General features: G+C 38.4%; 1 protein-coding gene across 4 annotated transcripts in view; it reads left to right on the top strand.

Moving 5' to 3' along the window:
- kif9 (kinesin family member 9) overlaps positions 1–15,426 on the top strand; it is a 106,141-nt gene that overhangs the window by 75,860 nt on the left and 14,855 nt on the right. For all 4 annotated transcript variants that reach the window (XM_087986587.1, XM_087986586.1, XM_043687968.2 and 1 more), the window contains 4 exons: positions 707–834; positions 3,177–3,359; positions 8,421–8,629; positions 10,830–11,009. In XM_087986587.1, coding sequence (XP_087842713.1) covers positions 707–834; positions 3,177–3,359; positions 8,421–8,629; positions 10,830–11,009 — 700 coding nt within the window. The remainder of the gene's footprint in view (positions 1–706; positions 835–3,176; positions 3,360–8,420; positions 8,630–10,829; positions 11,010–15,426) is intronic.

Here is a 15,426-nt window from a genome sequence, read left to right as displayed (position 1 = left end):
CACATTATTTCATTAACCTTTTCCATATTTTTTTACATTATGTGTAAAACAAAATCCAGTCTGATTCTCCATGCTATCAAAGGCAAAATGAGACTGTAGAAGCAATGAGAGTTTTTATTTTGTAAGGTAATTAACAGAAAGGATTTTATGCTTGTTATCCTGGACATGTCATGGCAAATTCACTTGAGCATAAAGTGAAGACTCTGGTAAAGGCTTCATGTTGGAATTCAGCTTTCAAAAACTGCAAATTTATGTAGTTTTTTAAATTTAATAAAATATTCTGAATCACTACAAGTCATTTATAAAAGAAAGCATGACATTGAGCACAACAATGTTCCAGACACTTGGTTTCAAACTTCACCATAGCAGTTAGTGAAATTTGAATTCATTAAAAATCTGGAATTTTTAAAAAGCTAGCCTAACGGAATTGTTGTAAAACTCTATCTGGTTCACTTCCCCATTAAAACAGAAAATCTGCCAACTTAATCTGGTCTGACCTGTGTATGACCCAGGCCTACAGCAATGTGGTTAATACTTAAATGCCCTCTGGGCAGGAATGGGCAATAAATCACTGGCCTAGCCAGTGAAGTTCACATCCCATGAAAGAATTTTTTAAAAATCTGTAAGGTTTTCTATTAAATATCTTATTACTTGTGTAAATTTCACCAATTGTTTTTTTGAGTACCTTATCTTTTGGTACTTACAGGTCGTGACTGAGACAGCTGAAGAAACACATGTTGGAGAAGTGAGTGGAGAGGGATTTGGTATTGGACAAGCTCCAACATCAGCTAAAGCCAAAAAGTTAAAAACCAAGAAGGGAAAAGATCCAACTGGGTTAGAGGTTTCCATTTTTTTCATTGGATTTATCTTTCTCCTTCAAGTGCTCTGCTTGGAGAAGCTACTGATATAATCTTATTGTGTTGTTGCAACCTTCCTCTTGTGCTAATCATTGTAGAATAATATAGTATAAGCTAAAACAGATAATCCCATTATATTTGTTTCAGCCCTTTGAAGAGCCATTAAATTAGTTCTATTCATCCGTTCTTTCTCTTACTATTCCTCAGCTCTACTTAAATTGATTATTGCACAAATCTAATCTTGACTAACAGTGCTACCCCATCACATATATAACTTCCTTTTTTCTTAAATGTTACATATCCCTCATAATTCAGGACAATCTTTATCAACTTGCAACCATGTCTCCATCAGACTGTGTTTTCTTCATTTTTTTTCCTTTGTTATGAATTCATCTTCACATACATTTGTTTTTAGTTTTGCCTTTTTGCTATTTTTGTAATGTCTAGTTGGAATGTTTTAGGAGTTTTTTTCTCTCTGATCCTTCCTGCCATCTCCGGCCCTCATTTCACAAATTTATATTTTCCTCTCTTACCTTGTCTGTATTCTTTGCTGCACCCTATCCCCCATGATTTAATTCAAACCCTCTCTACTTCCCTAGTTATGCGGTTTGCACGAACACTGGCCCCTTAATGATTCTCCTACTATTTACATTTTTTTAAACCTGTAAACCTCTGATTTGAATATACTCAATGCTCGAGCATTCATAACTCTCTGTTGCAGAGAATTCCAAAAGTTCAGAACACTTTCAGTGAAGAACTAATTCCTATTCTGGTACTAGTTCTAGGTTTCCTAGGCAGGAGAAATATCCTCCCAGCAGCTACCATATCAAACCCCAAGGATTGTTTCAGTGAGATTACTCTCATTCTTCTAAACTCTAGGGAATTTAAATATATTCAACACAATCTCTTCTGAGAACAATGCTTTCATTCCATGAATCCTTGGGTGAGCTTTTGTTCCAGTCCCTGCAAGGCAAGAGGATAATATATATTCTTAGTTAAGAAGACCACAATTGTTCACAATATTTCAGACATGGTTGCACCAAGGCCCTTTGAAACAGTCCAGGATTTTCAATAAACACTAAAACTTTCAATTAGTTTCAATGGTTGCACCTATCCCTGAGACAGACAGAATTGGATGGACCAGTAAGTGTCAATGATGTAACAAGAAGAACCTGAGTCAGCATCTGTTACTGTTAGTACTTTGCTATAGTTATTTTTAACATGCCAGAAGCTGAATTCTGGATAACTGTTTAAATCTGAGCTTGCTAGACTAAATCCAAGTTTCTTTTTATCATAAGCATTGTTGGCAAAGCCAACATTCTTTTCCCATCTTTAATTACCTTTGAAAAGATGGTGGTAAGCTAGTTTCTTGAGTATTACAGTCAATATGGTTGAGGTACACCTACAATGGCATTTAGGGGAAGGAGTTCCTAGATTTTGATCTATTAGAGGGACGGATGGTGTCAAGATTTTGAGATTTGTTGGATCTGCACTTACTCAAACAAGTGGAAAGTATTTCATCACACTTTTGACTTGCCTCATAGATTTGGACAGGTTTTGGAAAGTCAGCAAATGAATTACTTGCCATAGTAATCGCAACCTATAGCAGTGCTACTCTAGTAATCATGGTATTTTGATGGCTGATTCAGCTAAATTTCAGACAATGGTAACTTCCCATTATAGTGTGAGATTTAGCAATGGGAATGCCTTTGACTGGCAATGAGGGTGGACTCATAATTTTGCTGGAGATGATTACTGTCTAACACTTATGCAGCAAATATATTACTGACATATCAGTTGAAGTCTGGATATTGTCCAAATATTATTACAAGAGTGGAATGCTTAATAATCTGACAAGTTACAAGAAGTGCTGAACATTCTGCAATCACCAGCAAAAATCCAAACTTTGCCATTTTGATAAAAGAAATTGGTGAAGATGATTGGATCCTGGACTCTAACTGAGGAACTCTTAAGGTGGTGTAGTAAGGCTGAGACAATTGTCTTCCAACAATCTCCTTTTATGTAGAGTTTCCCTCCCATTATTTTAATTAAATTTCATTTGATCAGAGCTTATTGTTGCTTGAAGTCAAGGGCAGTTACTCTCACCACCTCACCTCAGCTATATTGTCTATGTCTGGATCATGGTGTAATAAGGTTTTCAGTTGAACCCAACTGAGCATTGGTGAACTATTTTTAGTGAGAAAGCACAGCTTGATAGCATTATTGATGACATCTTCCATTATTTTTCTGATGATTGAGTGGACTTCAATGAATATTTACCTGTTTTGAATTAAGTTGATGGTTACTTTGTGTTTACAGTAGCAACATCAAGAAGGAACGAATGTCTATTGGAGGAAAAGATGCTGAGATGGTTTTACAGGTGAAAGAATCTTCACCTCCTATCCTTCCTGAGAAAGACACAACACAGAGAGACCTTGAAGTACTGAGTGCTGATTCTGCACAGTCAGAAATAGTTATCAAATTGGAAGATAGCAAGTCCAGGTAAGCAGGGGAGTTCAGAGCAGACTTGGAAAGAGAAATGGAATTCAAAGAATCTGTGATCAGCAGATTTTACACTATGAATTTTCTATGGTAGTGATGTTTGACACTGATTCAATTGGTTTAGCATATGGAGCAGTGATTGATGGTGGTCTGGTGATGACAGTAGTAAAGCATTTAAAATGCGTTCTTCAAAGGTAAAAGGGAGAGGAATCTGGTGAATAGTCAAGATAACCGTTTAAAAAAAGACCAAAATTATGTAAAATCCAGTAGCGTTTTCTGCTGATTTGCTCTCCTTGAATTATTTTCAGATGAGAAATTTCTACTATTTGACAGATTTCCAACTGTTCAAGTATGTATGGAACTCCACCCTCGAAAATTATTTTTTCACCTCTGCCTCTTTGTAATTGTTTGGTGTGATTGATCGTGATCTCATCTGCTTTTAGTTGATACTCAAAGTTCAAGCTTCCCAAGGCACAGTCTGAGAGCTCCAGTGTTGGGAAAAAACTTAAAAGTTAATCACACATGCTCAGAGATGACTGCCTAACTCATTACACCACTGGGACACGCTCTGCTGCTGACCATTTGACTGAAGCCTTGATATTTGTACATGGTAGTAAGAGGGAGCAGAGCTCAATTCTCCACGCAGTTCAGTAAAGGAAGCAGTGAAGCTCAGGTCTCGATGTGGTTTGTGAAGGGGAGAGGTGTCTGGGTTTGTTATTTAGCTTGAGTCTCCATGAAGTTTGGGGAGGGTACCAGAGCTGGAACGTCTATGGTTTTGGGGATATGGGGGTTGGGAGCAGAAGAGCTCAAGTGTCAATGGATTAAGTGGGGAAGGAGCAGTCTGAATCTCCCACAGGTGTAGTGAATTGCTACCAGTTTTCATTGACAGTGTCCTTGCCATAAAAGGACCTAAAAGGGCTGTAAGGCTGTTGGAAAGGTGAGTGATGTCACCTGGTGGCATGACCATACTGATTAAGCGAGTGCAACTGGTATCTAAAAATGCAGTCATTCTTTGAAAACCAGTGAGTTTCCAGGTTCGTACATGGTTACGTGAAACTAGAATGGTACCCATTGCTTAGTAGTCTGCATCACTGTCATAATTGAGGACAAATGACAAAACATTAGCGAAGCTCTTGACTGTTCCTTCTTGTTCCTTATTATTACAAATATCGTCCCACTAGCTAACTGGGAAGAGGTGGCATCAAGTGGGGGATGAATTTTGAGAAGTAGAACTACTGACCAAAAGCAAGGGAGTTGGATTTTAAAGAGGGGCTGCTGATGGAGTGACTGTGAGAGAAGACAGAGTTTGGGAAGAAAGTGCTGAGTGACTGATTGTGAGGGGTGGGGAGATGCTTTGAGAAGAGGTGTATGAATAGGGGAGAATGTTGTGAAGAGGGACTATTGCATGTCTGGGTGTGGAGGGGTTTGCAAAGAGGGATATATGGTTGGGTGCATGGTTGGGAATGGTTGGTGGAGGGAGAGGAAATTCACTGAGTCTTCTGACTGCAGAAAATGTGGAGAGCTTGGTTGTGCATGAGTACAGAAAATAATAACATCCTTACAAAGTATTTTAAAACACAGGTTTTGAGATTAAAAATGTATTATTGAACTATAATATGTGATCTTTAATATCTTAAATGTTCCCTGCTCTTTTATTGCGTTTCTTACTGCTAACGTCTAGTTTTTCATTAATTTTCAAGAGATTCTTTTTCAAAACTTCATAAATAGGATGTGGGTATTGCTAGCAGGGCCAGCATTAGTTGCTCATCCCTATTATCCCTCTATCTATCTCTCCATGTATCTGTTCTCTCTCTCTATCTCTCTGTGTTTTTGTTCTCTCCCTCTCTGTGTTTCTGTTCTTTCCTTCTATCTCTCTGTGTTTCCGTTCTTGAGAAGTTGTGATGAATTAAAATGGGAGTCACACTGGAAATAATCTATGAAGTACTGTTGTAGTCCTGTGGTAAGTGCATAATCCAGTAAGGTCATATTTTGGTGTCAGTATGGACTTCATCTAGTATAACAAGTACTAACTCAGTGCTGAAAAGCTGTATTCACATTGAAAATTTGATACAAATGCATTAAGAGTCAATGATGACCGTGTACTGATGTTGACTGTCAGGAAAAACCCATCTAATTCACTAATGTCCTTTAGGGAAGGAAACTGCCATTCTTACCATTCTTACTTAGTCTGGCTATATGTGACTCCAGACTCCAGAGTCAACCACAGCAGTATGGTTGATCTTAACTGCCCTCTGCAATTAGGGATGGCCAATAAATGCTGGCCTAGCTAGCGATGCCCACATCTGTGAATGAATTTTAAAAAAACAAGGTAACTATATACATTAGTTAGAAAAATGTCAACACATCTATCAAAACAAAGTTTCAACCTGATTCCCAAAACCAAAACCAGAAATTCAATCCCAGAGAAATATCACTGCCTCAGTTTTTAAATCTTTACTTAATTGGAAATTTCCAGTTCCTTTTCCTTGCGCAAGAGAGGCAATTTCACAATTCCTTTTCACATCCGATGACATGAACCTTTCTACAACTTTGTTGGCCTAAACTATCTCAATTCTAACTTGAAGATTTCTACCCCAAATTCTCCTGGCTTGGAATCTTCAGAGTATTGAATCATTTCTGCTGGGGACTCCCCAAGCTGAAATGGTTAAAGAATCCCTACAAAGAGAAAATCTTTTTACTTTTGAACTAAACACCTGTTTCTTGTGAACTAGAATCAAAACAAAACTCATCCTTTTGTACTGATTACTCTACCAGTAATAAACTCCCAAGTATAAATATCTTGTACAATAACACTGCACAGACTCTGTCAGTACTTGATTGCAGTCACACGCTTTATTAGCAGTGAGTATTTGAGTCACTGTTCCAAAATGATGTTCTGACATTTAAAAAAAACCTGAACAAAACTAAACAAAATCCCTTTGCCTCTATTTTAAAATGTAAATCTCAAAAATGATATAAATATATATATTTGGGAATACTTGGTCCTTAAAAAGTAATTAACTATGTGAAGGAAGCTGGAAGAGATGGATTCTGTGCTGCAGAAAGTTTACCGTATGATTGGAATATTGTGTCCTGTTCTGGTCGCCCTACTATAGGAAAGGTACAGAAGCTTTGGAGAGGGCGCAAAGAAGGTTTACCAGGATGCTGCCTGGACTGGAGGGCTTGTCTTATGAAGAAAGGTTGAATAAGCTTGGACTTTTCTCTCTGGAGAGAAGGAAGAACAGAGGAGACCTGATCGAGGTGTACAAAATAATGAGACGAATAGATAGAGTCAATAGCCAGAGACATTTCCCCAGGGCAGGATTGACTGGTACGAGAAATCATAGTTTGAAGATATTAGGAGGAAGGTATAAAGGAGACGTCAGAGATAGGTTCTTTATGCAGAGAGTTATGAATGCATGGAATGCGTTGCCAGCTGTGGTGGTGGAAGCAGAGTCATTGGGGACATTTAAGTGACTGCTAGACATGCACATGAATAGCAGTGAGTTGAGGGATACGTAGGTTGAGTTACTATATTTTACATTAGGATTAAACCTCGGCACAACATCGTGGGCCTAAGGGCCTGTTCTGTGCTATACTTTTCTATGTTCTATCTATGTTGTATTTCTAGGAACTGAACAGTCAAAAGTTTTGAAGTGTGTTATAGTTCACTGTTTACAAAAAACTGCCTTTGTGGAAACTGACACTTTTAAGGAAGATCAGAGATTAGTTTTATGGATTTAGTTGCTTGACAAAGTTGTTTTGGAAGAGATGGGGACACATACTGAAGGTTGCCTCGCAAAAGCTTCAGCACACAACTAAGAGTGACAATTGAAGTAAATGTCCTCCAAGAGTTAGGATACCTGGTTGGCATGGACGAGTTGGACCGAAGGGTCTGTTTGCGTGCTGTACATCTCTATGACTCGAGAAGCTAGCAGCAAAAAGAAAATTCCCTTTTGAAATCAAAGTACCTTACAGCAGGATAAGTTGCACGGACCTCTCTCACAGTGAAGTACCTTAAAGCCATAGAGACTTCGGTCCAACCTGTCCATGCCGACCAGACATCCCAACCCAATCTAGTCCCACCTGACAGCACCCGGCCCATATCCCTCCAAACCCTTCCTATTCATATACCCATCCAAATGCCTCTTAAATGTTACAATTGTACCAGCCTCCACCACATCCTTTGGCAGCTTATTCTATATACGTACCACCCTCTGTGTGAAAAAGTTGCCCCTTAGGTCTCTTTTATATCTTTCCCCTCTCACCCTAAACCTATGCCCTCTAGTTCTGGACTCCCCGACACCAGGGAAAAAACTTTGCCTATTTATCCTATCCATGCCCCTCATAATTTTGTAAACCTCTATAAGGTCACCCCTCAGCCTCCGACACTCCAGGGAAAACAGACCCACAGCAATGTGATTGACTCTTTACTGCCCTCTGAGCAATTCGGGATGGGCAATGAATGCTGGCCTAGCTAGTGACACCCACATCCCATGAATAAATTTACAAAAGTTATCCCTTCTTCTGTCATACCCACTCACTCAACTTGTCCAAATCACATTGAAGCATCTCTACATCTTCTTCCAATTCTTCTTCTTCACTACATCTTCTTCACTGTTCACCTTCCCCACTAGCTCTGTATTGTCTGCAAATGTGGAGGTATTATTTTTAGTTTTCTCATCTAAATCGTTAATATATATACCTGGGGTCCTGGCATTGATCCATGTGGCAATTAATGCTAGCCTACCCAGTGATGACTAAATCCTATGAATGATTAGAAAAATTTGCTTGAATGACACAAGGGCTTAAAGCAGCTTATGACCCAGTGATCTCAGTAGAAATGGGTGACAACAAATACACTGGACTGTAGTTTCTTCAGACTAATAAATAGTCTGTGGCTCTGGATCATAGCAAGTGGCACAACCTTGTGGAGTGGCTTTTATCTAAAGAAATTAAACAAAAATTAAAAATAAGATTTATCAAAAGCAGTTTTGTCCGGTTAGGATTAATTCTTTCTAGTTTTATTCTTGATTTATGTTCCCTTTTTTTGTGATTTAGCACTCCTCCACTAAAAGCATCAATGTTTGAAGTGTTCAAAAATGAAAAAGGACGTGAAATTAATCGTATCTTAATGGAGAATAAAAGTATTCTTAGTATGAAAAGGAAGAGTGTGAAGGAGCTGACTGAAAGGATCAACAACATTAAGGAGGAAATTGACATCAGTAACCAGGCACTCAATCTCAAGAAACAGGAGCGTCAGCATCAAGGTAATGCCACAGGACGGTGAGCAGTTTCTTTGACACAAACAGCATCATAGAATCCCTACAGTACAGAAAGTGACTATTTGGCCCATCAGGTCTGCACCAACCTTCCAAAAATCATTCCACCCAGACCCAGTCCCCTCCATCCAATCCCCCTAACCTGTACATCTTTGGACAGTGGGAGGAAATTGGCACAACCAGTGAAAATCCACACCAACACAGGGAGAATATGCAAACTCCACACAGTTAGATACCCAGAGCTAGATTTGAACCTGGTTCACTAGCACTGTGAAGCAGCAATGCTAACTGGGCCACCTTGCCAATTTAGCACTACAATTATTCTACAGTTTCTGCTCTTCATTATCATGCTGCTCCTTCAACTCTAAGTTGACTTTTTAAAAAAATTATTTTGTGGTAGTGGATTTCATGAGAGAAGCTGACATTGACTGTCCATCCCTAACTGCTCTGAGGAGGTAGAAACTCCTGAGTCACTTCGAAGGGTAGTCAAGCCAATTATATTGGTCTTGGACTGGACTCACCCAGGCCATTCTGGATAAGAATGACACACTACTTCGCTAAAGAACATCAGAAAACTGATTGCATTTCTGTGACAATCTGATTGCTTCACTGTCCCTTTCTCTTAAAACTGAATTTAAGTAATCAACCTGCATGGTGAAATTTCCAGTGACACTCTCTGGATAACTTGTCAAGTGATCTAAGCACTAATCAAATAAATTTGTGTGAATATCAGGTATAGATCTGTCTGGTCTGTGATAGGACTGCAGTGGAGTAACTCACAGACACTTGTTATGAAGATGTGGGTGTACTGTACCTTTAAGATAGTTAAAAGCTAGTATAATTACCTGACAGCACCAAATGCTCTGAACAAGATACAATGTAACATGTCATCTAGCTACTAGGGTAGCTAGTTCCTGGAGACACAAACAGATTTGAATTAGGCCAATCAATCTAAATTATACCCCAAAAAATACCAACTTCCATTCAAGTTTGAATTGAGTATATTGGCAATCTTAAAAACTGGGAAAATCGAACAGTTGGGAAGAGAACTGCCACAAGACCAACAGATGTAGACTGCTAGTCAGAACTTCTGAGAGGTGCCTGTCTAGGGAAGGAGTTTGCACAGAGAAAAACATCAACACCGACCTGGGGAGCAAATCTACAAAGAGAAGTTTCGACAGCTGGCTGGTTTTGAAATTTGAATTTTTCAGTAAACCTTAATCAGGGGTTTTATCATATTAGTATTATAGAAGGGAAAGTATAAGATAGGTTAGAGGAAGGAATTGTAAATAGTTGTTAGATAATTATTCTCTGTTATACTTGAAGAAATAAAGCTGTTAACTTTTACTTTAAATAGCTCTTGGTCTCTCGAATTTTCACAAATTACTGCACGGGATAAATCTTTTCTGTGTTGCTGATTTAAATTAAGCAGGAGGATTTACCCCATGTCGTAACATACTCATTGTCTTTGTTTCCTTGGCTGGTATATCAATGTAGCTAAAATCTTTAGCTAATGCTATCTTAAATAAACTGACTCTAGCCTGGAAACAAATACAGATAAAACTGATGGGATTGATATTTCTAATACTGTTAGGTCAAGTTACAAATTGTCCAGTGTACAACTTTATAATCTCACTGTTAGAAGGATGAAGAGGGTTTTTGTTAAAACCACGTTATCAGCTCTACTGGCCCAGTGCTTCAGTGGATAAACAAAGATGATACAATTTCAATCCTAGTCTAAATTGAGTTAGCTAGTTAAATAAAAGCATCAAGTCTTGCACCACATTTGAACTCCACACTGCTATGCTTAAGGTTAGGGATGGGGATGCCAGGGTTCCTGTTTCTGACCACTATCTGACAAACCCCACTGGTAGAAGAGAATTAGACTGTGTGTAATGATTTCCATGATCAAATACTTAATGCCAGACACTTGCAGACTTGTGTGACGAATGATGACTTGGATAATGCTGTGAATGATAAAGTTAAACTTTTGTCAGATATAACAGCCAATGTACTTCATTACCTGCGACCTGTAAAACTGTATGTGATTCATTACCAAAGTTCAACTTAACTCATTCTCATATTTTTCTCAAAATCTGTCATTGCGTTTACAAGATTAATCAACTAAGGACATAGTCCAAAAATTGACAGAACTTGTTTGATTATTGGTCCTTTCAACACCTAACAGGTGATTACCTGAATGAACAAGGTGATCCAGTGATCGATGAAGATGAGTTCAACTTGGTCATGCAATTGAAGGATTTGAAACACCAATACCGGCACGACTTTGATACTTTGCGAGACCTGAAGGTGGAGCTCCAATACTGCCACAAGCTGGTGGACCAGTGTAGGCTGCGGCTGTTAACAGGTAAGGGAAGACTACACAGCTCAAAAATATGCTGAGATTTCAACTGCAGCAGTTACAGTGATCAGGAATATCATTATTTGCAAGAAAAAAATATAACCATGTTTAAGTTACTCAGTGAATGCTCAGCTAATGGTAGTATTGTTCTGTTGGAGTGGTTATACTTCAGATGAGAGATTGTTTCTATTTTCATTGGCTCAGATAGATTTGAAAGTTACTGTAGTACTATTGAAAGAAGATTAGAAAAATGTACTGGCCAACATTCCTCCCTTGATCATAAACAGATTTCCTAGTTATACGTCATTGCACTGTCTGAAAATTCTTGCTTTGCATACAAAAGATTGTCAGATAACTCGGGTTTGAGATAGTTTGAGACATTTCTGAGACACATGACAAGTTACAATATAAATATAATGCCTTACAAAACCAGTTAGACTAGAAAATCACAGGTATACTCTTCGATCTTCTGTGTATGACCAAACATTGAGTATCTCTGAATGCTCTCATTAATGCCAATGAAGGGTCACTTTATGCTCATAGTTTACAGTATATTCCGATGATAAACGTTCGTATGGAGAGCTTTGTGATTCTAAGTAGAGACCTAACAGATGTTGGCAGGTTTCTTAATGACCCAGCATGTATTCACGTTACTCAAAGTGAGATATGAAGGGAAGGAGTTCATCCTATAAATCCAAATTGCATAAATTGCAATCCATATAAAATTAAACAGTAAATAAACTGTCTAGCATTAATTTAATTGGTGTATCATGTAAACATTTGCAAACTCTGATGACATATCTATTAATCTTCAATTAACACAAGGAATTATGCCCTTCCCCATTCCCCATGCCAATGATATAACTCTAGTAGTAACACTAGCAAGTTTCTCCTCATAGTCACAAATTCAGAGTTAAGAACTTAAACCCAGTCGTTGCACCCAACATACAAATTTCTACTGCACTTCTCTGAGGTCACAAAGGACCAATTCCTTCATTCAAAATCCACAAAGTGGTCAAAGTATAAAGCAACTATGAATGGGAGTCAGTTAGAAAATTAGATAGCATATTTAAAGTGTTGATACACACTCAGAGGGACAGAAAAGAGGAGACAAGAATGCAATTCATTTTGCAGACATTGAGAGGATGATAAGCTAAAATGTGAATTGGGAAACATCAAGAAAGCTGCTGAAATATACCATGCAAAAGCAATCACAGAATAGCTAAATTGCTTCTTTAGTCATACAGCTGAGCCTCCAATCACCATGTTAAAAATAACCAGGAACTTTCCACTCTCCATATCTCTGAAGCACAGAAAATCAAAAGCTTTGTAGCTAAGCTCTATCCTTGAATGCACAGTAGCTAGGGTTGATTATAGCTGCTAAAGTCCAAATTATTGACCTTCCATCAGGCAAAAAGACTAGATTCTCCCTGAACTGATCATAAATTGCAGAAGTGCTGTCATCATATTTGTATATCATATAGTTGCCCCAGCCTCCATCACTTTATCACATTAAAAGGGGAAGAACCCTTTTAACCTCATGGTTAGGCATTATAAAAGATAGTCATCCTTAGTATTGTATTCCCAAATTAATCTGAATTCACACAAGTAAATCTTCTCATTGGCCACAATACAATCCATCCCTACATCCTGCTTCTGGTTGTGGTAATGTCTTACAGCATTTATAAAGAAGCAATTCCAGATGACATTAGAAATATAAGCTAGAGTTGACCATATTTCTTTGCTATTCAGTAACATCATGGTTTATTATCTATCACAACTGCTCTTTCCTACCTGATCCTCATATTCCCCACTTCTCTTCTATTCCAAGAATCTATAGATATCAGCCTTGAATATACTCATTGATTAATCATCTACAGTCCTCACAAGAAGATTCATAACTTTCTGAATGGAAGCATTTCTCTTCATCTCAGACCTAGTTAGTTAAGCGCTTTTCCTGAGACTATGGTTTTGTTAAAATTATGAGCATATCATTTGGAATTGTTTCTTTAATAAGGTAAAATGAAGTGGGTCATGTGACTGATCTGGCGTCCACCTGACAGCAAGCCTGGTTACTGAGATTGTTAGAGATTAAAGGTGTCCCAAAATGTTTTGCTAGGAAGAAGATACAAGAAGGGTTGCACCTAAACAGAGTTGGAATGGAGTTCCTTGTGAAGCATTTTGATAGTGCCAATCTAAGTTGGCAGTGTTGCAGGAACCAAAACAAAATAGTAGAGGATAATACAAAGGCTTGAAAAATACTTAGGGATACAACTGGCACTAGCATAGAGAATAGTAAGGTAATAGGTGAAGTTGGAGTAGGGGAGAAAGAAAGGAAGTCCAAACATGGTAAATATACATGTGTGTAAATGCTTGGAGTATATCAATAAGGTTGGGATGTTACCGATATAGATTTCAATGTGGAATATTATATTGTAGTACTGATGGAGACCTGGCTCAAGGAAGGGCAAGACTGGATGTTAAATCTTCCTGGGTATAAGTTGTTCAGGGAAGATAGAAAAAGAAAGAAAGGAGGATGGACAGAAGTATTGACTAAGAAGGACATTACAGTGCTGGAGAATTAGGATGTCTAAGAGGGTTCACGGACAGAATCCATCTGGCTAGAGATATGGAATAAAAGAGTAATTACATTGTTCAGTTTAGTCTATAGAACACCAACTAGTTGAAAAGATGTAGAGGAACAAGCCTGTAGGGAAATTACAGAGAAATATCAACATCACAGAGTAGTTATAAAGTTGGGCTTCAATTACCCAAACATAGATGGGTAGTGTAAGGGACAGTGAGGGGTAAGTGTTCTCAGAGGATGTGTGGGAGGGTTTTCTACAGCAGGATGCTGTTAGTCCGAAAGCGAAGGATACATTTTTTGGACCTGGTCCTTGAAATGAGATGGGCCAAGTGAATCAAGTATCAGTGGAGGAACATTTAAGAGACAGCGGTCATCATATCATAAGGCCAGGATGTTGTTGCAGCATGACGTACAACAGTCCAGAGGAAGAAAAATCAATTTGTGGAGGGCTGACTTTAATGGGGTAATAACATGGCTGAGAGGATTGATTATAATAAGAGGCTGGTGGGAAAAACAGTAATTGAACAATGGGCCACCTTTAAGGAGCAGATGTATTCAGGGTGTATTCCCCGAAATGGAAAAGACAGGACAAACAAATCCAGAAATCTCTGGATGACAAAGGAGATAGAACTTAACCTTAGAAAGAAAGTGTGCTTTTGACAGATATAAGGCAGAAAATACAATTGAGAACCAATGCAAATAACAAAGGTTTAGTGGGAGAGATGAAAAGCAAATAACAGAAGCAAAGAGGAACTATGAGAAAGGACTAGCAGCTGACATAAAAGGGAATACCAAAGTCTTCGATAGGCATATAGGGAGTGGTTAAAGGAAGAATGAGACCGATTAGAGACCAAAAAGGAGATTTGTTCATGGAGGAGCAGATCATGGTTGAGGTGTTACATGAATACTTTGTTTTACAGAAGTGAAGGATGCTGCCGAGGCCGTGGTGACCGAGGCAGAAACTCACTAGAAGGGTTCAACATTAATCAGGAAGTACTCTTGGATAGATTGTTGGCAAGGCAATAGGAACCAGACAAGTTACATCCAAGGATTTTTTAAAACGTGAGGGTAGAAATTGAGGGGACACTGGCCACAATCTTTTGTCTTCCCTGGACTCAGAAGTGTTGCCAAAATACTGGAGAATCGTGAACATTCCAGGCTTGTTCAAAAAAGACTGTCAGGATAATCCCAGCAATCACAGACCAATCAATTTAATTTCAGTAGTGGGGAACATCTAGAAATAATTATTTGAGAATAGAATTAATAGTGACATGGAAAGAAGTAGGAAGATTCAGCATGGAATCTGAAGGTGAAATTGTGTTTAACTAACTTTCTGGAGTTTTTTTTTAAAGTTAACACAAAGACTTGATGAGGGTAACACTGTTTATGTGGTATACACAGATCTCCAGAAGACATTTGATACAGTGCCATGCAATAGATCTGACAGGCAAGTATTGTTCATGATATAAAAAGGGACAGTAGCAACATGGATACAAAGTTGGCTAAATGATAGGAAACAGAATGGTTTATGGCTGTTTATTGGGCTGGATGAAGGTTTGTAGTGGAGTTCCCCAGGGGTCAGTATTGGGATGTTTACTTCTCCTGATATATATTAATGATCTAGATCTTGGTGTGGAAGGGAAATTTCCAAATTTTCCGATGACACAAAACTTGAAAGAAATTTAAACTGTAAGGAAGACATTGATAGTTGGTGGAATGAGGGACAGATAACTGCTGCAGAGAAGTACGAGGTGAAGTACTTTGGTCAGAAGAGCACCAAAAGACTATAAAGTAGAGGTAGTCCGTGACAAGGAGATAGGTGAAACAACTCATCCG

Source organism: Chiloscyllium plagiosum, unplaced genomic scaffold (genome assembly GCF_037043375.1).
Source record: "Chiloscyllium plagiosum isolate Xiang-an unplaced genomic scaffold, Cpla_swu_hap1 HiC_scaffold_4, whole genome shotgun sequence".
Lineage (NCBI taxonomy): Eukaryota > Metazoa > Chordata > Chondrichthyes > Orectolobiformes > Hemiscylliidae > Chiloscyllium > Chiloscyllium plagiosum.
The sequence above is the reverse complement of the archived record's forward strand: the minus strand, read 5'-3'. Positions and strand labels throughout refer to the sequence as shown.